The sequence below is a fragment of the Chelonoidis abingdonii genome, chromosome 17 (assembly GCF_003597395.2).
Source record: "Chelonoidis abingdonii isolate Lonesome George chromosome 17, CheloAbing_2.0, whole genome shotgun sequence".
NCBI lineage: Eukaryota > Metazoa > Chordata > Testudines > Testudinidae > Chelonoidis > Chelonoidis abingdonii.
The window spans coordinates 22757797-22780416 of record NC_133785.1 but is presented as its reverse complement, the minus strand read 5'-3'; the positions used below and the strand labels follow the sequence as shown (position 1 = coordinate 22780416).

General features: G+C 40.9%; 3 protein-coding genes across 4 annotated transcripts in view; 1 reads left to right on the top strand and 2 right to left on the bottom strand.

Annotated features, from left to right (window-relative positions):
- The first annotated feature begins 307 nt into the window (after positions 1-307).
- Positions 308-4850, top strand: LOC116827059 (tRNA (guanine(6)-N(2))-methyltransferase THUMP3-like). The gene is made up of 5 exons (XM_032784235.2): positions 308-419; positions 838-953; positions 1131-1241; positions 2115-2238; positions 3315-4850. Exons 1-5 carry the CDS (start codon positions 390-392, stop codon positions 3444-3446), a joined length of 513 nt encoding a protein of 170 aa, XP_032640126.1. The 5' UTR covers positions 308-389; the 3' UTR covers positions 3447-4850.
- A 4064-nt stretch (positions 4851-8914) lies between these two features.
- Positions 8915-22493, bottom strand: LOC116827032 (uncharacterized). Its single transcript, XM_075073326.1, has 9 exons — positions 22488-22493; positions 22323-22406; positions 18782-18852; positions 18205-18282; positions 13705-13765; positions 13519-13609; positions 12461-12540; positions 10726-10860; positions 8915-8974 (listed from the first exon to the last, which is right to left on the bottom strand). Exons 1-9 carry the CDS (start codon positions 22491-22493, stop codon positions 8915-8917), a joined length of 666 nt encoding a protein of 221 aa, XP_074929427.1.
- Positions 22323-22620, bottom strand: part of LOC116827057 (cyclic nucleotide-binding domain-containing protein 2-like) — a 19705-nt gene continuing 19407 nt past the window's right edge. For both annotated transcript variants that reach the window (XM_075073103.1, XM_075073104.1), the window contains exon 8: positions 22323-22406. The gene's annotated coding sequence lies outside the window, so the exon portion shown is untranslated. The remainder of the gene's footprint in view (positions 22407-22620) is intronic.

Below are 22620 nucleotides of genomic sequence, written 5' to 3'. Positions count from 1 at the left end.
CTTGATTCTTTTTTGAAAGTCCTTTTTAATTATAAACAAACAGAGTTCAAACCAACATCATGAACATTTTGCAATAATTTATAATCACTATCATTTTGCAGCCCAGGGGAAAAAAGTGTGCATTGACCATAGTCTGTGTTCATAACACTTTGTTAATGGCATCCTTCAAAATATTGTAATGTGTCTCTGTATATAAAGTTAACTAAACATTGTTTCCAAGTGGTTATTAACATTTCCTTGCTTTGTGGGAATAGTATAATTTGAAGAATTTAAGTAGTTCTCCAGTTTACCTTGTCTGTAGAAACTTTTGCATCTGTTAAAACTTTCCTTTGTTTCTTCTATTCTTCAGGCTCTGTGATCCTCAGCCAACTGACATTATAATTGATCCAATGAGTGGAACAGGGGCTATACCAATAGAGGTAATCCTTCTTTTGTTCTTTATTTAAATTAGGAAAGGGGCCTGAACAGTGATGTAACTGAATCCTGTATATTGTAAATGAATCAACTACATGCTGGGTGGCTTACTGTTACTCAGCAAGTGAAGCAGCCAAACATCAAAGATCTCCTCAACTTTCAAACACCTACAAATGTACTTACCCTTAGTGGCTTCACCTTCCTCATGCAAGCTGCAGAGGGAAGCAACTAAATCCCAGAGTATTGTCAAGTCATTGAAAGTGCATGATATATGAAATGATATATTGTAAGGAATATTGAAGCTGAAAGTTGACTGTTACTGCTTTTTTCTGCCATTTACAGGTAGGTTACTGTTTCTTTGGCTCTTTTAAATTCACCAATTCCAGCATAACAGATTTTATCAATTTTTTTTTCCATTTTCAGGGGGCTACTGAGTGGCCTAGCTGTTATCATATTGCAGGTGATAACAATCCACAGGCTGTGAAAAGAGCAGCAAATAATATCTGCTCTTTGTTGAAGAAAAATCAGAATAAAGAAAGGTAAGAAGTGTACGTGGATTTGTGGCACAGCTGTTTGCATAAAGAAATCCCTTTCTCATGGATTTATTTCATTTTGTTTTTAATATATTCCTGTTTGACATAATACCATGGTTATTTATTTGAAAAACCTTTTTGAAGTAATAAATCATGCCTGATATTGAATGCTTTTATTTGCAGTGGTACTTCCTGGGGCATACCCATAGATACCATTCAGTGGGATATCTGCAATCTCCCCTTGAGAACCAGCTCTGTGGATGTTATTGTAACAGACATGCCATTTGGAAAGAGGTGCAAATCATCATTTTGAAATAGTTTTTAAGGTTACTATATTTGACTGAACCATGCAGCAGCATTTCCTATTGCTACCACCACTAAAGGTCTGCTAGAATTTCCAGGGTCTCAGACTTTGCCATAATTCTTGTCAGTACTTTTATAGCCTTCAACAACTTCAAAACACTTCACAAATTCTGAAAATTCACTCTAGTTTGAAAATTAGAAATGCTTGGATACCATCTTTCAAACTAATCAGTGTAGCAGTTTTAAGGTTTAGATTATAAAAGCTTCTGCCAGTTTCATGGTGGCTCTTCTAAATGCTTTTATATCATTGTGTTTTTGGAGGGTTTCATAGAATATCTTGACTCATAATAAATATATTCAGTAAATATTGATAAAAGCCCTTATTTCATTAAAGTGCGTACAGTTACAAGACATTCAGAATCACATTTTAATTCAAATAATGTACTGGAAACTTCCATGAAATAGCAGCAACTATCATATTGCAGTGATTTGTCTGAGAGCCAGACCTGTTTATTCATTCAAGGACCTAGATTTGGGAAGAGTGGTTCGGGTGGAAAGAGGATTGCAAGTCGTTTGTAGTTGCTAGATGTTTGTAACTTAACCATGTTGCTGTTGCTATAGCTCTTAGAGCACTTACTACAGAAAAAGGCATCTGAATGCTTTTTCTATGAGGTAACTTAATTACTTGATAAACTGACTGATGCAGTGGAGCATTAGTAATATATCCTGTTATTGGAAGTAAAGGTGGAAAGGAAAAGGAAAAACTATCAAACTAACCCATGCAAGAAAGACTAATTGAAAATGAACTGTTTTCAACTGCTCTGCAGCAGCCTGCTCACTTACAAGTCTAAATTTTCATTCTAGGATAGGATCTAAAAAGAAGAACTGGAATCTCTACCCAGCTTGCCTTATGGAGATGAGTCGCATCTGCAGGCCTGGGACAGGGAGAGCTGTACTACTTACCCAAGACAAGAAATGTTTTGCCAAGGTATAGGAAAACAGGTTGTTCTTAAGCATTTTTTTTTTTTTAATATTCTTACAAACACCCTCAGACAGAGAAAAGTCAACTTATGCATCAGGCCCAAAACTGTGTTAAAAACGAACTGATATTCAAATTTAAAATGTTCTTTCTAAACTAGATGGTAGAGTCTTCTGCAGTAGTTACCTTACAGATTCACTTCGCTTTCTAAGGAATAGATTTCTTCTGTTTAAGTTTTAGAAGTGATTAGACCTAAATTACAGGGATGAACTTAATAAAAAACACGTAGAAGCTTCTGACAGTATATTGTCTGTATAGAAGCTGATACACCATGTCATCCAGGTCAAATCTGAATCATTACTACAAAAAGCACTTACATGCTAACTGAAATATCTTCAGACACTCCTGGGGAAAAAAAATACACCCCAACATCTCCCAGCTCCCTTCAAAAAATCAACCCAATTTCAAAACTGATTCTCTTCATATATTTGTCCTTTGCTCCTTCCACTCAAAAAACTGTCTTGCTGGTCACTGAAACCTAATGGGAATGAATTACTAAAACATAACATATGGCACACTGTTCAACTGTGAATAGGTCAGAAAAGCAATTTAAGTGCATCTACTTATACATTCAGGATCCCCAAGTGTTTGACCTGTACATCCCAAAGGTGAAGGATCAGTGTGTGTATTCTCCGTATAATAAACTTACACACACAATAAGAACATTAAGGTAGCAGAGTCAAGGACTTAAGTTAGGAATATGAGAACTAAAATTGCTCGTTGCTCCAATGCAGGGAAATGCTAAAAAATGTTTGGCAGATTTTTTTTTTTTTTTAACATTGGTGCAGCTACTACTTCCCCTAACCTCATTTTTAGAAATAACAGAAAAATTTTCACTGAATTTTTTTTAAATCATTTAAGGAAGAGTGAAAATTGCCTGGAAAATTTCAGCTTCCAATGATTAAAGTTTGGCAAAAATTAGTCTCTGAAGAGAGGCTCATAATGGAAACTGTTAGACAATCTTATTCATAGGCTTCAGCGCCACCTATATTAATTTTCACTTTTTTTTTCTTTTTGAGTTGTAGGCCTTGTCAAAAATGGGACACTTGTGGCAAAAGGGTCATACAGTCTGGGTGAATGTAGGGGGACTTCATGCTGCAGTTTATCTTCTGAAACGTACCTTGGAAAGAGCAGGAGAGAAAAGATCATACTGGTAACCCACCTGTCGGCAAACATATGAAGCAGCATCCACTTGCCTGAATTTCTTAGAAAGCTGTTTGCTAGAGTGTATGCCTTAAATTTCTGTTAAGAAAATACTGATCCAGGGATCAGCCTGAAAAGCATCATTTCCACTGTGTACCCTGGAACCTTTTTATTTGAAACCAAGTAGAAAAAAAGCAGATCCACCAACAGAATGACCAGTTCTTTCCTGTGCATATGAATCTGCTTTACCATGTTTATGGCATTTTTCACTTAAATGTACGTTTTCATGTTCACAAGGGAACTAGCAGGGTAACTTTGCAAAATGGTAGAATGTGTGTGAAGATCTCAAACTGCTGATGTACAAGACTACTGAAGACTGTCTTCTTGGTTGTCTTTAGTTTGAGGGTTTTTTTGGTAATAGTGTTGCTTTATGGAAGGATTTTTTCCCAATGGAGAGATGTCTCCTTTCTGTTTCATTAGTTAATAGCATTGCCAAAATGTAAGAAGACTAACACAAAGTAGTGCCTCCATTTATGTTTTGCTAGAAATGGCATCTGCTTTGCACTACAGTACCTTGATACTGCTGCCTCTGTTCTCACCTGCTACCTCAACTAAGTGCTAATTTAGTAAATGTTTACGTATTATGTATCCCTACTGTAGGTGGGGTGGAGAAATGTAAAAAGAGGCCTTAGCAAAGTGTTTGTTTAATTTAAAAAAAATGTGAAATACTGTAGCACTCTTCATATACTACTGCATATTTCTTGTGTTTGGGTGGACAGATTTAGACTAGAACATGATTGCAAGGATACATTTGAATTCAACAGGCTGACTAGATGCTTTAGCTGTGCTACCACCTCAAGAGGAATGTGGTAACAGTTGGATGAATGGAAGCTTTAAAAGTGATTTTTTTTGTCCCTACTGTAAATGTACAGTAAGTGGTTTCTCAAGTCTGTCATCCCTCTTGTATCGGGTAAAAATGATAGTTACCAGTTTGTCAATCATCTTCCTCAAAGAGTTCATGCCATCCTTCACTGTTGAAAGTGTTTAAGGATGGAAGAGTAAATATTTAAGTTCTAGATGTTTTGGATAAGAGTTGGGTTCTTTAGGATTTTCCTGTCTTAGTTACATTCATTCACTATTTCTTGTTCTGTAGTAGACTTTCATGCAGCTCTTAATACTTACTGAACAAGACTCTTCATATAGGAAATAAAGCACCACCACTGTTACAGTTCTAATAAGGGTATTCTATCCCTCTAATTCTTTTGTTCATACAAGCACGTGTGTCCCCCATGTGACCATGGCAAGGTAACATTCAGCCACAGCGCATGGATGTTTTTTTGTTCCTCAAAAGTTCCTTGTTGCACTGAGCTTTTACTTTATGATTTTACCTGAATATAATAAAGGCTTAACATAGATTAGCTTGCATTTGTTGTGGTTTTATTTGCTATCATTAGCTATAACAAAGAACAAGCTTAAAGTAACTTTAAATATTTCAAATGCAGAAGATGCATTTTATCAGTTTTCTTAACAGAAGATTCAAACAAAAATCAGTAACGTGCCACTCATACCTTCTCTCCTAGGCTGAACCATCAAGTGAGGATATTTTCTTGAAAATATACACACTAACACCAGAGGAGGAAAGCAGTCCTAACAGATTTGAGTCCAAGGATAGAAAACAGGCATTTTACAATATTTTAAATACATAATTATAAAAACAGTTGCCAATGAGTGAATCAATTTATTTTAAGTAAACAAGTAACTGGAGGTGGGAATATACTTCTGATTCAATTAAGTTACATACACTAAAGCATGATTTTGATGTTTGAGAACGTAAAACAATCAGCTAACAGTAAAAGAAATAACCTACAATTGAAAAGGTTAATTAAGGCGGTTTATTTTAAAGATAAAACCCAGGGTGGTGACAACACGATAGCAGCTTCTTTGCTGTTTTTTCAAGGCTGTCAGCCTGTTCGTTCAGACTATAGAATTCCACAACTTCAGATTCAACTTAAGTGTCTAAAATAGTATTCTACTGCTTTTAACTACAGCAAATTCTGCATTTTTCATGCACTATTTCCTCCAGCAGCAAATATTCTGACTCTTCCCTATAGGGTTTTTTCCTGATTTCTCTCCCTGGTGGAATAATGTACTTGTGTGGTGTCCCTTGTACAAAAAGGCTAACTATGCTATTGTTAGCATCAGCAATAAGCAGTGTCATTTATAATCCAATCAATCATACTTAAGTGCATACCATCAGTAGATAACAGCTGCTATAACACTCCCAGTCAGAGTGTACTAATTATCTAGACGAAACTTACTTCATGCTTCTTCACCTGTTGATCGGAGTTGGGTAGAAGAATGGTACAGATACCAATGAGCACATGTACCAATCATTCAAAAACAGATGATGTCTGTCGTGGAGTTAACATGAAGGAAAGAGCGTTTTAACTATTTAAGAAATACAGGGAAAGACAGTTCCCTGAAAGTTTTCACCACTGTAGCCTACCCTAAAATTGAAGACACTACAGGCCTGATTTAATACCACCTTCTTTCACAAGATTTTAGGGTCAAGATGGACCTTTTTGCTGCTTTAGTGGGTACTCAACTGGTATCTTATAGCTCCACTATTGACAGAAATTTGTGTACACGTCAGTTCTTACACCATGGGTAAAGCCCTTTACTCATATAGCAGTGTTGAAGCAGTTTGCGTTTCAATTCAATCTGTTGAACTGTGCTCTTTAAAGCTGCTTTGCGAAAAATCTGCCATTGTATCTCCTGCTGCAGCTGTTCCTTTAGCTCTGCATCACTGGGATAGGAACGTTCTTGTGCAAAGACATTAGGCCCTGATCAAAATCTCTCAGGCACAATGCATGGTGAAAACCTCCTCCCCATCTTCCTTTATGAAAAGGATTCATTTCCATTGAGCGTATAGTGAAAAAAATTAATTCACTAAATTCAACAAAAAATTCAGATGAGACTTGACTTGTAGTTTGTCAGAAGCCAAACTTAAGAAGTCGAAACACTTATGAAAAACATTAAATATTCCACTAATGCGTATTTCAATCTCCATGCTCAGTTGTAACAGTTATTTGTGGCGTTAGTTACATAAGTTATCCAATCGGTACCAAAAACAAGCCCACAAGACTTGTTATATAATAAGCTAACCACGAGCAAGTTTGAATGTTTGCCATGAACTAGTCAGACAGCAAAAATGATTTGGAAATTTGAACTTCAAATAGGCAAAATTTGCCAAATATGTAAACTGAAGTCTGTCACCTAATTTTTTCCATTATAAATTTATATGCTGAAGGATCTATAAATAAGGTAAAGTTTTGCTCTGAAATAGTTTTCCCTCAGTGAAATATTACAAGTTCTTTAATATATAGAGCCCTATATGTAGGGTCCATATATAGATTTTGTATTTTACTATCACTGATCTCTAGTTTTGGCTGTTTTGATATCAGCTATTACAACTTCATAGCTTTTGGAAATTGCACATTTTAACCCCGTGCATACTCAAGATGCTTAAATACTCTGTTTATACAGAGCATCTGAAAGCTTTTACAAATCATATATTACAGCTGCCTGCTCCCATAAGAAAGGCTGCAGATCATATTGTACTACACTAGCAGGAGGGGAAATATGATCAGGAACAAAGCAGCAAACTCATGGTGTCATTTTATATAGATTATTATACTGTGCTCATCACAATATCTGAGCATCTTCCAGTAGTGCATTAAGCAACATGATTAACATCTATCATGTCCGCTCATCCTCCCAGGTGGAGAACCATGTGTATGTGGAGTGTCTTGGTTTGGTTGATTGGGGGGGTAAGTTGTACCATGGGATCTCTACTATTAACAGACAGCTGATAGTGATCTGTTTTAAACAAGATACTACATGGAATCAGTTTATCCACCACAGAAAAATGAAAAGGTGTGTTGACTGTGGTTTCTCCTGGCATTTTAAAACCTGAGCTTTAGACTATAATGCCACTTACTTAGATTTAAAAGATGGAGTGACTGAAGTGCTGTTAAAGACTGGGACAGAAATCTACCTTTAAACAAAAACAAAAAAACCTAAAGATGCATTTACAGTCCCTCAGAGCAGTTGGGCAGTGTCTAACACCAGTTTGACTAGATCTTATTTACAATCCATAATGAAGTATTAGCTGATTTTCTAAAACAGATGACTATGCAACTTACACAAGGAACAGCTACAGTGAGTGCTAAATGAACACCACATCTGCTGGGACATTTTCAAAATCAGGTGCCCAGAAAGTCTCCTGAATCCATATTCAGGTGCCTAACAAAGTGGGATGATTTTCAGAGGTGCTGTGTATGCTGCAGCTCTCAGTGAAGGTGCACATTTTTTTTTTAAAGGCTACAGAGTTAAAAAATAATGAGCACCCTCCCTGGTAGCTACAGAAAGGAAGAATGACCTAGTGGTTAGGGCACTAGTCTTGGAGTTAGGAGACCTGGGTTCCAGTCTCTGCTTCACCACAGACTTACTGTGTGACTGAGGTCAGTCACTTAGCCTCTCTGTGCCTCAGTTCCTCATCAGTAAAAGGGGCATAATAGCACTTCCCTTCCTTAGAGGGCTATTGCAAAGGTAATAAATACTAAAGATTGGGAGGCTTCCTGATACTATGGTATTGGGACGCCATATAAATACCTAAGATAGAGCAGTTAGATTATATGAAAAAAAACATTTTATACTAAGAAAAACACCTTAAAAAGAAATTGTCAATTGCACCCAGTTCTGCTACACAAGCAGATACAATCTTTATACCTATGATAGTTCTATCATAGCACTCGGCCTAGCCTTTGAGTTTTTCCTTTTCAGGTTAGTACAGAAAAAAAATGGAATAAATTAAACTTCCTGTAGTTAAGAATAACTAAGGTTTTGAGTTCTGTAACTGAGAAAAAGATAAGGCCAAAACCCTGTTCTTAACTTAAAGGTTTGCTACAAACTGCCGCCCAAGCAACAGTTTGGTTTCATAAAAAGTAGGTACAACTGCCAGTTACAACACTGTGTGAATGAATGCTACCAGAACTTGTCATTTGCCAGAAGCTTCCTGGAGCAAATGAAACAATTGTGGGCTGCTGTCCATGTAACATTAGAGCCTGTATGCTACCAAAATGCCTTGAAGATGGGAGGAAATTCCCAGGTTCTAAATTAGCTCAACATAGCTACCTTTTCTCACAAGCTCATGTTTACCAGGAAACTGCCATCAGCTCAAACACCCAGTGTTCTCCCCGAATCTAAATCCAGAATGGGGCTCCTTGCATGGAGAAGGTAAAACCATGTTTTTTTGTTATTACGTTGTTGAAATTAATAATAGGAGGCTAACACCAGATACTGGCATGTCACAATAACCATCCACTTTTCATAACAAAAACTAGGTAGGTTTATGGTACCTTTTCCATTTCCTCCTAAATGAAAACGGCCTTTGTGGAAGACTCATTTAAAAAGGGAAAACTCAAACCAGATCTGACTGCATGTTACATAATGGAAGATGCTTACACTCGTTTTGGCAATTCTTCAATTAAAAAAATTTCAAAAACAGACTTCAACGAGAAACTGCAGAACTGGAATTAATTTGCAAACAGGACACCATCAAATTAGGCCTGAATAATGACTGGGAGTGGATGGGTCACTACAAAAACTAATTCTCTCTCTACTGATACTCACACCTTCTTGTCAACTGTTAGAAATGGGCAACATCCACCTTGATTGCANCTGATTAGCTTAGCTGGGCCCATGCCCAGCACTCCACCTCCAACTGGTTAATGGTAGGGGTTTTGCTCCACTGGCATCTATTTCCATGATAGCAGCATCTTTCTCAATAGTTTTCTTACGTATCACCAAGTGACCCCCCTCTTTCCCCTTTTCCACAAGGTGATATCCTCTCAAGGGCTTGTCTAGGTACACATTTGAGAGCCATACAGCAGCCAGACCTTCTCAAAGCGTCTGTTGGCCAGTCCTTTGCCATACACCAGGGCTGTCTATGCTAAGAGGCATGGTCCTTGGGTGGTGTATGAGGGAATGTGACATTATGCCCTGTATTCTTCATAGAAATATGACATATGTAAGATGTATTTTTTTTTAGATTCATAGACTCTAAGACTGGAAGGGACCTCGAGAGGTCATCAAGTCCAGTCCCCTGCCGTCATGGCAGGACCAAATATTGTCTAGACCATCCTGGATAGATATTTATCTAACCTACTCTTAAATATCACCAGATATGGAGATTCTACAACCTTCCTAAGCAATTTATTCCAGTGTTTAACCACCCTGACATTAGGAACTTTTTCCTAATGTCCAACCTAAACCTCCCTTGCTGCAGTTTAAGCCCACTGCTTCTTGTTCTATCCTTAGAGGCTAAGGTAAACAAGTTTTCTCCCTCCTCCTTATGACATCCTTTTAAATACCTGAAAACTGCTATCATGTCCCCTCTCAGTCTTCTCTTTTCCAAACTAAACAAACCCAATTCTTTCAGCCTTCCTTCATAGGTCATGTTCTCTAGTCCTTTAATCATTCTTGTTGCTCTTCTCTGGACCCTCTCCAATTTCTCCACATCCTTCTTGAAATGCAGTGCCCAGAACGCCATCTTCACCCTACTGTTGAAAATGTACTAAACACTGTGTGCTTATAAATCATGACTTTGGAAGTGACACTCTGTGCTGTGTCGCTAAGACTCCCAGAACTCACGGATCCGCTGCTCATGGGAGAGGAGGTTATGGTAGGTGGACCCTCTGGATCCTAGGCTGCAACATGAGGCCTGTCTTGGTTATGGCATTCCCCAGTGCTGCCCAGAATCTCTGTAGTGGTTAGTGCTGTGGGCCTCTAAGCCAGCAGGAATAGTGAGGGGGTCCTCAGGAGGCAGCCTTATGCTGACTACCACAGTGCCTGTGGAGGGCAATCCTTCCCCAGCTTGAAGCAGAGCTTTTAGGGCTCCTCTTACCCAGCATAAAGGGGTCAAAGGATGGGGGTGGGGTGATGAGGATACCTCCCAGGGAGAAAATTTTACTTGTAGTTTATGGTAATGTTGATTGGCTGTTTCTTTGCTGCGATGCTCATTCGAAGACTGTTATATCAAGTAACTACTGCTATGTTCTGAATTACTTCTTTCTACCCTCTCAGATTTTTTGAAAGCACATTCATGGTTTTAATGCCTAACATTATTCCACAACGTGTGCAATTGTGAAAACAGTACAAGGCATGGAGATGCAAAACTCATCTAATTTAGCAAAGATCGGTAGTCATAAAAACAAATAAATGTGTACTTACTTTTTTTCGCAGCCTCTGCAGAAGATCTTTGGAGGCATGATGCAGGTAAAACTTCTTTGAGATCTTAAGACACTCAGCTCCATTGCTAACTACACACAAATTTGGCTGATCCTCAAAAAGAAAGTCTAACAGTCCCTTAAAGGTAAGAAAATTGAAATAAGCCAGACTCGATAAAACCCACAATACCGGCCTCTTGCCCCTGGCCACTTTCAGCACAAGCTCTGCTCATTACAATCTGTCCACTCAAATTCTCCTACCATTGCTGCAGTTCATCCTGATTACTGGTGGGCCATGTTGTCTTTTTGTTTGTAACAGTATTTTATTTATTATATTGTATTAGGAGTCCAGAGGGCTTTGGCCAGAGGGTGCCAATATATTAATAAATGCATCGGGTGAAATTCAGGTCCCAATCAAGTCAATGGGAGTTTTGTCATTGACTTCAGTGGAGCTAGGATTTTATCCCTTAGGATCATCTATTCTCCAAGACATGATGCAGTTGTCTAACCTGGTGGGAGCTTGTGTCACCTCTGCAGAATGGTGTATACAAAAATGTCATACAGAAGTGCATTTCGCTAGAACACATGTGTCTGAATGAACAGGGGAAGCTGCCACCAGCTTAACATAATAAATCTTAGAAACACAGAAATCAGATATCTAGTATGTTACCGAATCTGCTCCCAACCAGTGAAAGATTGTTCCCTACAATTGGTAGTGTTTTGTCAAGCTCAGTTTTAAATGTTTTAACAGTGCTGTCTTGAATAAGAATTGAATTGCAATTGTGTCATACATATACAGCGCCGGCGCTTCCATTTAAGTGACCTAGGCAATCGCCTAGGGCGCCAGGATTATTGGGGGGCGGTAGGCGGCCCCGGTTGACCTGCCGCAGGCATGCCTGCGGAGGGTCCGCTGGTCCCACGGCTCTGGTGGACCTGCCGCAGGCGTTCCTGCAGACGGTCCACTGGTCCCGTGACTCCGGTGGACCTCCTGCATGCACGCCTGCGGCAGCTTAACAAGAGCCACAGGACCAGCGGACCCTACGCAGGAACGCCTGCGGCAGGTCCACCGGAGCCGTGGGAGCAGCGCGTGGGTCGGCAAAATGGCCATGCGCCTAAGGCGCCAAAAACACTGGCACCAGTCCTGTACGAATATAGTTGGAGAAATAATTCAAGGGAAACATTTTTTGCCATTACTTTGACACCATCTACACAACTATAATCTTGGACTGTCCAACGTTTTAATTCAATTACAGAGGCATAGTACCATCCACAAAACAAATTTTAACCATGTTGTAACATGGTCAGGGAACAAATATGTTGTAACCACAACCCCTGAGTCAGATATATTTAGAGTAGACAGGCCTTTGTTAAAAATTACTTAAAAGAAAATGAGCCTTGACTAGAACCGTATTCTATAACCTTAAATCCTATTTGCAAATGTCCCAGCTCAGAAGGATCAGAGATAAAATAAAGTAACAACAAGATTTCCTAACGTTTTGAAAGACTGATAAGGATGATTCAGAGGGTATATCTCTGTGATTGCTGCTCACGTAGACATACCTAAGCTAGCTTTAATTTTGTTATCTTGAGTACCAGAGCAGTGAATCTGTGGCAGCACATTGTGAATGCCGTAAACCATGAATGGACAAAAGGACACGAGTGAGTGTAAGCTGAGTCACACGCATTTTTTAAGGGCAGCCAAGAAGGCAGGCATTTTTCTTTCAGTATGGAATACTCACAAACACAGATCCCTTCAGCAGGGTGTCTATGGCAACGATCACAGGAGTCTCTGTCCTGCTTGTCAACAAAGATTTGTGAACTGATTAAAAACACAGCAAGAAAAAATTTACTTATTTCATTAGAATATATATGTACAAAATCTGCATTTTTATCTTCTTTGGTTTTTAAACTATTTATTTACAATTAATGTAAATACATATAGATTATTCTAGCTGTCCCAGGCTCACAATCAGCATCTTCCCACCTCCTGCAATGCTGGGGCTGAATTGGCCCTCAGTGTAAATCAGAGTAACCATAAGGCTGCTTTAACTTGCAACGGCTGTGGAGCTTATTAGCTGTTAGGACAACGGCTAATCCCCAGGAAAATGTCACCTAAGGTTTTAGGTGGTGCTGTGTCGGGGTTTAGGCCAGGATTCTAAAATGGAGCAAAACCTGCTTCCCAGAGAAAGTCAAGACAACACTGGCTAAAATGCCAGCAGCCTCTCTACACTAGAGTGCTTTCTGCTAAGAAAAAAAGAGTCTAACATGGATAAGGTCCAAGAGTTTTAGCCAAGTGGGACTGGAAAAGTGAAAGTCCACTGGGTAGCAGTGAAGCACTTCAGACCTTTAACTCTAGGACGAGACTCGCTATAACCAGGTCTCCTATATGCAGGTACCACTGCAATGTGTATATACCCTCTTCTCTGAAGTCTGCATGAGCGCAAAGGTAATGTAGGCTATGTCTACACACAAAAGTTGTACCACTTTAACTACATCGGTATAGTGTGGATGCAGTTATACCAGTCTGGCTTATTCTCATACAGGAAAGAAAATAAGCTTTATACTGGTACAACTGCATCCACACTAGGGGTTGGACCAGTAAAACTATTTCATTAAAAAAAAAGAAGTCACATGCATCCCCTAAGAAAAATAGTTATACTGGTACAAAAATGGCACAACAGATCATCTTTACTATGGGAACTCAGATTGCTAATGTTTACAAGCATGCCTAGAGGAGAATTCAATGGCTTATCTAACAATCTTGCTGAATATCATTAGGGTGTTTTGTCATACTCACTGCCGGCTTCAGCTTCCATTATTCTGTTCATGGGAGCTCTGTTGCTTAGGCAAGAGTCATCTTTAAAAATCTTCAGTACAGAACAACTTCCCTTTAAGTACATGAAAGGTAATTTAAAAATAACCCCATCACCCAACAGCACCTCCCCAAATCTCCAAGCTCCATGCTGGCTTTGTAAATACTCACTTCTTTCACAATGTAAACCCATTCAGTCACATTACTGTTTCTAAGAATGATGGTTCCTCTTCTACAATAAAAACAGAAGGAAATTAACAGACATAGAAAAGGCATGAGATTCCTAAGATTTCTTTTAAGAGTCCAAATTAAGGCTATTTTCCATGAGCACTACATACATTCCCATTAAAAAGTCCATTAAGTTTAATGTCATGTTTTAAAAGAGTTCCTTACCTGTTTCAGTAAGGCTGAAATCATTTTTTTTAAATCTTCTTGTTTTTGTCTCTTTTGTTTACTTTCTGTATTTCACTCATCTTAATCCAGGGAGCTAGTTTGATCTGATTATCATGCATTTTATTTTTCAGGTCTCTAGCATGCGCTAGCATGACAGCTATGTTTGGATGTCTAGTACTGCAGTACAGTTAAATTTTATTGTAAGCTGTTTTGTTTGATATTTGTGTTGCTTTGTTTCATGAAAACGTGTGTTAATACTGATCTAAATCCTAGAGACCATACTCAGTCAAAACCATTGTGGACTTCAATGGGAGACGGCCTGAGTAAAAAAACAGGATTTGATCCAGAGCTCACTGATGTCAATGAGAGAGTCTTTCCATTGACTCCAACAGGTTTTAGTACTGTGATTCTCAAACTTTTGTACTGCTGGCCCCTTTCACATAGCAAACCTATGAGTGCGCCCCCCCCTTATGAATTAAAACCACTTTTTTTATATATTTAAAGTTGGGTTTGGGGTGGAGGCTGACAGCTCGTGACCCCCCCCCCCACGTAATAACCTCCTGACCCCCTGAGGGGTCCTGACTCACAGTTTGAGAACCCCTGCTTTAGGATCAGGCTCTCAGAGTACACTTCAGGAGTTATTTCAGTTGATCCGTTAGATATTGAAAAGTTTTTTTTATTGTTAATTGTTTATTGTTAATGTTCATCCTGAACTACCCAAAAGCTGCAAATCTTAAAGTATTTCCTTATTACTCCAAATCTACAATGTAGTCAGCAGACTCTGATGCTGTTCCTGAAGTGCTGCAGCTTTGTCATGCTCAGCTGTCATTTAGCCTTCATGGCGACTTAAGAGCGCTCCACAAAAGAAGCCAAAAGATGATGAACTGAGTTACTTCTTGTAGGCCAGAAAGTCTCCCTGCAACCTAGGTTGTTCTGGAAGTGGGGAGAGTCCTTCCCTGATCTGGAAAAGTCCAGTGAACACACACACTGGAGAATAAATACGTGACTCACTTTATATCACTTGTGCTACTGCTTTTGCCATGTCCATCTGTTAAATTTGCCTGATACCATCATCAAACATTCCTGTGAGGATGGCTGAGATTTCAGGGTCAGGTATTTGGAGGAATGACCTATTTTATTAAAATAACACTTTTGAACTCTTTCACAAAGTACTCAGCATGGTTTGTACCTATGAAACGAGGAGCCACCAAAATCAATTTTCCAATGTTATAGACAATTAACTAATATGCAGTTGGCAATTAACATTAAATCTCACAGTTGTCAGGCCCAATGCAGGGTTTGATCCAATACCCACTGAAGTCAACAGAAAGACTCACTGATTTCAGTGGTCATTTGATATGAGCCTGTGGCAGTGTGTATTCCTACGTCTACCTCTTTTTCAAGACTATGATAAATTTTGTACAAACTATGCCTTGTAAGTTATCCTCTGAAAACTCATGATTTACTGACCTTTATTGTCCTGGTAAAATGTGTGGGGCAATATTGTATGTAATGTTATAAGATTCTGCTGTATGATGTTACTTAGGGCTTGGCTACACTTGCAAGTTGCAGCGCTGGTGAGGGGGTTACAGTGCTGCAACTTACTTGGTGTCCACACTTACAAAGCTCAGGCAGCGCTGCAACTCCCTGTCTGCAGCGCTGGCTGTACTCCTGGTCTGCTACAGGTGTAGCGAATCCAGCGCTGGTGATGCAGCGCTGCTCATCAGGTGTGGACACTCACCAGCGCTGTTATTGGCCTCCAGGGTATTAAGAGGTATCCCAGAATTCCTGTCTACAACAAACCGGAGTACTCCCCCAGAGCTACCAAACCAGCTGCTGCTTTGCTCCAGCGGAGCGAGCGAGCCGAGGCTTTGGAATGTTAACAGCTGTTTGCTGAGGAGGACAAACAGACGGCGGGGCGGAGCGAGGAGTCCCTCAGAGAATCTGCTTATCTGTCTGTGTGAAGCCTTTTACATTTAAGAGTGATTGATAGAGGTGGGGAATGGCCAGAATGCAAGGCAGGGAGCTCACAGTGTTGCTCCAAAAATCCGCTCTCTCTGTCTCCCCGGACGCTCCCTGTCACACTCCACCCCACTCCACCCCCGCTTTTGAACTTTGCAAGGCAGGGAAGCTGTCACTGTGTCTGCCTCAAAAATCCGCTCTCTCTCCGCTTTGACGCTCCCTGTCACACCTCACCCACCCCCCTCTTTGAAAAGCACTGTTGCAGCCACATTTGAATGCTGGGATAGCTCCCCAAATGCACACTCCCAACAGCTGCTGCCAATGCTGCAAATGTGGCCACACTGCGGCGCTGGTAGCTGTCAGTGTGGCCACACTGCAGCGCTGTTCCTACACAACTGTACGACCACAGCTGTAACTCCCAGCGCTGCACATTTCCAAGTGTAGCCATACCCTTAGACATGTTCCAAATCTGGGGAAACAGTCATAAAACAGTTCCGCAGAGACAAAAGGCTAACCAATGTTTCAGTCAGGTGTCAACAAAATCAAATGGACTATCACCTGTTTAAGCGGCCATTCTTTAGCAGGAAAAAAAGTGTAGCGAGTAATTTATATCTTTGCAAACAGCTGGAGGTTCCCATCCTCACAGACTTTGTGTCTCCTAAACCCCAGCTGGAGATAATTCTCAAAGGAGAGGAAAAAGTATAAAGAATGGAGAACAGAAGCCCCAAATCCTCACTCCCTTCATTGCTACTCAGAGCATCGACACTGTGTGAAGGAAAAAGGAAGCATTATTGGATAGAGGAGGGATCCTGGCAGAAAGGAATTTAGTCAGTAAGACTTCTAAAACATAGTGAGACATACTTTTGCTTTGAAATAATTTAGCTTGTTAAGTTAGGTACTAGTTGTGTTTTACCTTTTATTTCTTTGTAACCACTTCTAACTTTTATTTCTATTATTTCAGCTTGGAAAAGAGGCAACTAAGGAGGGATATGATAGAGGTCTATAAAATCAGAGTGGTATAGAGAAAGTAAATAAGCAAGTGTTATTCACTCCTTCTCATAATACAAGAAACTAGGGGTCACCAAATGAAATTAATAGGTAGCAGGTTTAAAACAAACACAAGAAAGTATTTTTTCATGGAACGCACTGTCAACCTCTGGAACTCCTTGTCAGAGGGTGTTGTGAAGGCCAGTAGTATAACGGGGTTCAAAAGGGAGCTAGATAGATCCATCAATGTCTATCTTCCATAAACCTATTAGCCAGGTTGGGCAGGAATGGTGTCCCTAGCCTCTGTTTGCCAGAAGCTGGGATTGGGTGACAGGGCACGGGCCACTTGATGATAACCTGTCTGTTCATTCCCTTTGGGGCACCTGCCATTGACCACTGTCAGAGGACAGGATGCCGGGTTTGATGGACATTTGGTCTGACCCAGTATGGCCGTTCTTATGGTCTTATGTTATTACTTGTGATCACTTAAAAACCTATCTTTTTGTTGTTAATAAACCTGTTTCACTGTTTTATCAAGACCAGTGTGACTGAAGTGTTTGGGAAACTCCATTTGAGATAACAGGATTTGTGCATATCATTTTCTATTAAAATAATAGACTTTATATAAGCCTGTGCTGTCCACGAGAAGGCTGGGTAATACAAGACACACATTTCTGGGGGAAAGTCTGGGACTGGGAATTTGCTGGTGTTGCTCTGCAGTGTAATACAAGAGTGGCTGGCCATAGCACTCAGAGTATGGCTTGGAATGATTTACATGCTAGAAGCTGTGTGAGAGCAGAGCAGGAGTGCTTACTCTCACAACGACAGAGTAAAAGGCAACCCAGGTTGGATAACTGAGGGGACAGAACTGTTCAACAGTCCAGACTGCACCCTTGGAAATGTGAAAGCCTTAGTCATCTGTGGAGAGACTAATACTAACATTATAATAAATTCTAGTTTTGCCAGAGATTTTTAGTGAGCACTCTATGTTCATCCTTATTTAGATACCAATTCTGCAATCACATCTGTCTCAGCTGACCCTGAATCATGCAGATCTCAGTTCTGCAGGTGCAAAGGGATTGGCCAAAGCAGATCCAACTGCAGGATCAGGGTCTCAAACTAAGTTCCTAGGGTCTAGGAACATGTCTTCGGTGGTCCCAGTCCTGAAAACATGTGCCACTGGGCATAGTGCTTACTACTATGAATAACCCCACTGCCAGAGTACTCATTTGTAAAGCACAATGGCAACTTACAGCACAATCGAAATGTTATATAATAATAATTCCACTGGATAATGCTGGTTTTCTACACTGAATAAACTTTTCTTACCTGTAGTGACAGACAATGCATTTTCCAGGATTGTCTTCCAGCAGATTGATGGGCCAACCTTTAAAATAGTGCAGACCTCTAAGCAAATCAGAGAAAGAAATTGTGAGGACCATCCCATCTATTGAAGTCAAATAGCATCTGTAGTGTTAAAAGTTCACTGTACTCCTGTTCATTTTATGGAGGGATCAGCAAGACCAGTATAATGTTAAATTAAAAACTCTCAAACTATGCCAGAAAGTTAGTTTGCCATTGTAACAAAAGAGACAGGACATTTAGTGGACAGTAAATGATTCATTATTACTAAAGATATTAGTAGTTCTAATAATGCCTTCAACATGAAGATCTCCAATGTGGCAAATCAGCAAGATTCACAACAATCCTGAGAGGAGTTATTGTGCCTATCTGCATATGGAGAAACTGAGACACACAGAATAGTTAATTGACTTGCTTATGTGAAAGAGGAGAAAAACAGTCAAAAGGACAACAGTACTTTTCTGGTGATGAACCCTCCCCCAGTTAACAACACAGCGGATTCACAGATGTGGTAATTGAAAAGTCTGAAGTTCTTCCATCCTACCTCAGAAACCGCATCTGCTCAGGATCTCCAAACACTTTTTTCCCATCAGACAGGAAAATCTTGATGAAATCCTTTAAGAAAACAACCAGTTAAAAAATATTTTAAAAACAGAAAAACCTCCCATTCGCCTATTCATAATCAAACTCTTTCTTCTCTTATCTTAAAGTGGTTCCCTAAGCACTTAAAGGATGAGAATGGTAGACAGCAATGTTACAAGGAACAGAACTAGGGCTCCAGAAGGAAGACAGTTTAACCAACATTTCCTTTGCAGAAGGATCCCCCCTCTTCCTTTATGGGCTCTTCCTCCCCTCACCCATCCCTCCTTTGAGAAGTACAATTTCTGTAGCTCCCGAGGAAATATGACCTGGCAACTTGGCTGTATTATACGTGACATTATCATTCACTGCTTATTTTATGTGTAGGATTTTCTATGGCACTTGTCATGACAGTATCTGAGCATCTCACAAATATTAATGACTTAATCTCATAGCCTCCCTGCAAAGTAAGGAAGTGTTGTTATCCTGAAACTGACGCGCACAGATTAAGGCTGGGATTGGCACCCAATTCCTACTGGAATTCATTGGGATTTGGGTGCTTCATTCCCTTAGGCACCTTTGAAAATCTCCCAGTTTGTGTGACTTGTCCAAGACATCAGAGTAAGTCTGTGACAAACCTAAGCAGAGAACCAAATGTCCTGATTCTGACTCTATTACCTTAACCACAATAATTAGAAGACTAACCTTTTATTCTGCTCTGATTTACAATACAGTGAATGATCCAAAGGGCAGCATTATCTATAGCTATTCCCCAGCAGCGTTCATGAATACTTCAAACTTGACTGACCATAACACAACAGTCAGAGACATCTTATAGCAAAGTCCAACATTGCATTTCCCACTACCTACACTCCTCCCACCCATCTTCCCATTTTTGATGCCACCCCAGATGCCTTGCTCTCTAGATTCAAATCTCTCTTGAATGCTCATGTCTTCCATGAGGTTTTTCCAACAATAATCAATCAAGGACAGAAGAACAAAACACTTGTTAAAAGTGAAGTTATCTACCATTCTAATCCAAAAATGGCACCTTCATCTGATCTAGTCTGTGTACCTAGACTAGACTGTCAATCTATGATTTAGATTAGAAACTCTTCGGGGCAAGGACCTGTTTTTCCCAATGTATATACAGTACCACAGTCCCAATATTCTCTGCATATGCAATAAATTACTATCTGCTTTGCGGTGAAGCAGAGAAACAGTCCACCATGGAAGGGGTTAAAGAGAGCCTTTGGGCCCAGCTAGCCCTGGCCCATTATACCTGTAGACAATGCTAGGCTGGTGGGGATAGAAGGATGAAGTGTGGCTCCGTTCAGGGCTGACTGGCAAAGAGGTAGGAGCTAGTTGCCTCCATACCTGAGGGAAGGATCACTAGCCTGACAGCCAAGGCAGCCAACAGGAACTGTCTTTCTGGCCAAAAGCGATGAAGGAGGCAGCCTACGAGCACCCAGCCTAAAAGGAACCCAGGTGACTGACTCACAGAGTCCTTGTGGGGGTTCCAACCCCACCAGACTTACAGCTGCCCCATCCAGAGGAACCTTGGACTGCAGCAGGATGCTGCCCAAGGTCCAGTAGGGGGCACTTCTAGAGACAAGCCATCACAGGAACTTGGATTGTAGGACCATGTTGCAAACTGAAGGGCCAACAGTAGAAAGTAGCCAGGGCAGTGGATGTAGACTCCCCTCTGGGAGCTCTCCTACTCAAGGGTTTACTTACACAGGGTCCTGGGCTCGGACCTGGTAGAGTGGGAGGGCCTGGGTTCTCCTACACCCCTGCCTTAAAGACTGAGGCACATTGACCACAGAAGCAGCGGGGCAGGAAGTTAAACACTCTAACCACTAAGCCAGTGGTCCCAATACTTTACCTAGTTGTGCCCTCCTTTCCTCTGTCCACATCCCCCCAAGCCAGGGCCAGAAGCAGAGATGTGGCTTCCAGGGAGGGGAAGTGTGGACAGAGGTAAGGGGTCCGCTGCCAGGGTTCAAGGCTAGGGGCGGGGCTGGGAGCACAGCTGCAACCGGCGGGCAGGGCTGAGGCCAGGGCTGGTACTGGAGCTGCAGCCAGGATTAGGGGCATGTCTGGGGCTGGAAAAGGAGCTTTGGCCAGGGCCTGAGACTGGGGGAGAGGCTGGGGCTTGGAGCAGAAGATGTGGCCAGGCCACGGTCAGGTGCCAAGGCTGTGGGGACTGGCAGGGGGGCAGTAGTGGAACTGTGGCTGGGGGCAGGCCTGGAGGCAGAGCGGGGCTAGATGGCGCTCTCTTCCTGCCCCTCCCAATGGGAGCTGGCCCGGGCCCTGCCACACTCTCCCATTCCTGCGCGTCCCCTTAGGGGGACGCGCCCCACAGTTTAGGGACCACTGCACTAGGCTGACTAGCCCTTCAAGCCTCCTGTTACATGCTTGCTTATGGATATCAAGGCCTACATTTTTAGAAAAAAATACTTGTATATATGCATACCCAATATGTGCACGCAGTCACCGCCACTGCACTCAAGAACTGCACAGACACAAACAACCAAGTACATATGTGACCAGTTAACTGGATGTACAGTCAAGATAACTTTATTTTAATCTACCTCATGCTCCATTTTCAGATGTGGATAAGTAGCAAGTGCTTGGTTCAGATTCACCCTTGATGTAACTCCATTGAAGTCACTTCAGTTACACCAGAGATTAAATTTGGCCCACTGTGATTTAAATTCTCTGCATTATGTTGATGTATAGCAAAACTACAGGTGGATACATCTTCAAAGGTTTGGAGGGGAGAATCTCCCAGTTGTTGAACTATCAGAATCTGGTGACTCTCATGGAATTTCTAGCACTTCCAGTTTCCAGTCAAGCTAGGAATAGCCTAAGAACAACTCCCCTGGTGGTGTTTTGGCTTTGCCATGAGCCTCTTCCATTCCCAGCCAAAACCCAGAAGTGAAATAGTGCACAAGAATGGCAAAAAAAATGTCATTCAAACTGTTCCGATCCTCCAAAAGAGGATGGGTCTAAATTCTAAACCAAGAACCTAGGGAATTCTTACTTTATCCAAACTGGTTCTGTCATCACTGCATAAACATGGTTTGTTGACCTCACATTGTATTTGCATTCACATGATCAACTGTGTGATCTCTTGAATCTGACACACACAACACCAATGTAAAGCATCTGATTGTATAACATAAGGTGAGCATTCTCCACTTTTACCTCAGGCAGTTTTATAGTAGGGGTGTAGGAACCTGATCATCCATCAAATGCAGATTGAACAAATTTTTGAAGAACAGCCATCAGTGGTGGAGCTTTTTGCTGCACATCAAATTATATTTATACCGCAGTGTCTCTGAATAAAGGCGGCCAAATTCTGACCCTTGATTATGCTCACGCAACACTGCTGCAACTCGGTAGGGGTAGCCTGGATGTAACTGTGGGCAGAATTTGGCCCAATGGACTTACATATGTTTGACTATTAACCTTTTTTATTTACCATAAATGTAAGAAATATTTACCTCTCGGTCAATACAGAGAAACTCAGCTGGTTCCTGAATAATAACAGTTGTCTGCCAGTAGTCACCATTTATAATCTCTCTATCCTGAAAAGTATCAGAGGGGTAGCCGTGTTAGTCTGGATCTGTAAAAGCAGCAGAGAATCCTGTGGTACCTTATAGACTCACAGACATTTTGGCGCGTGAGCTTTCGTGGGTGAATACCCACTTCGTCAGACGCAGGTAGTGGAAATTTCCAGGGGCAGGTATATATATGCTAGCAAGCAAGCTAGAGATAACGAGGTTAGTTCAATCAGGGAGG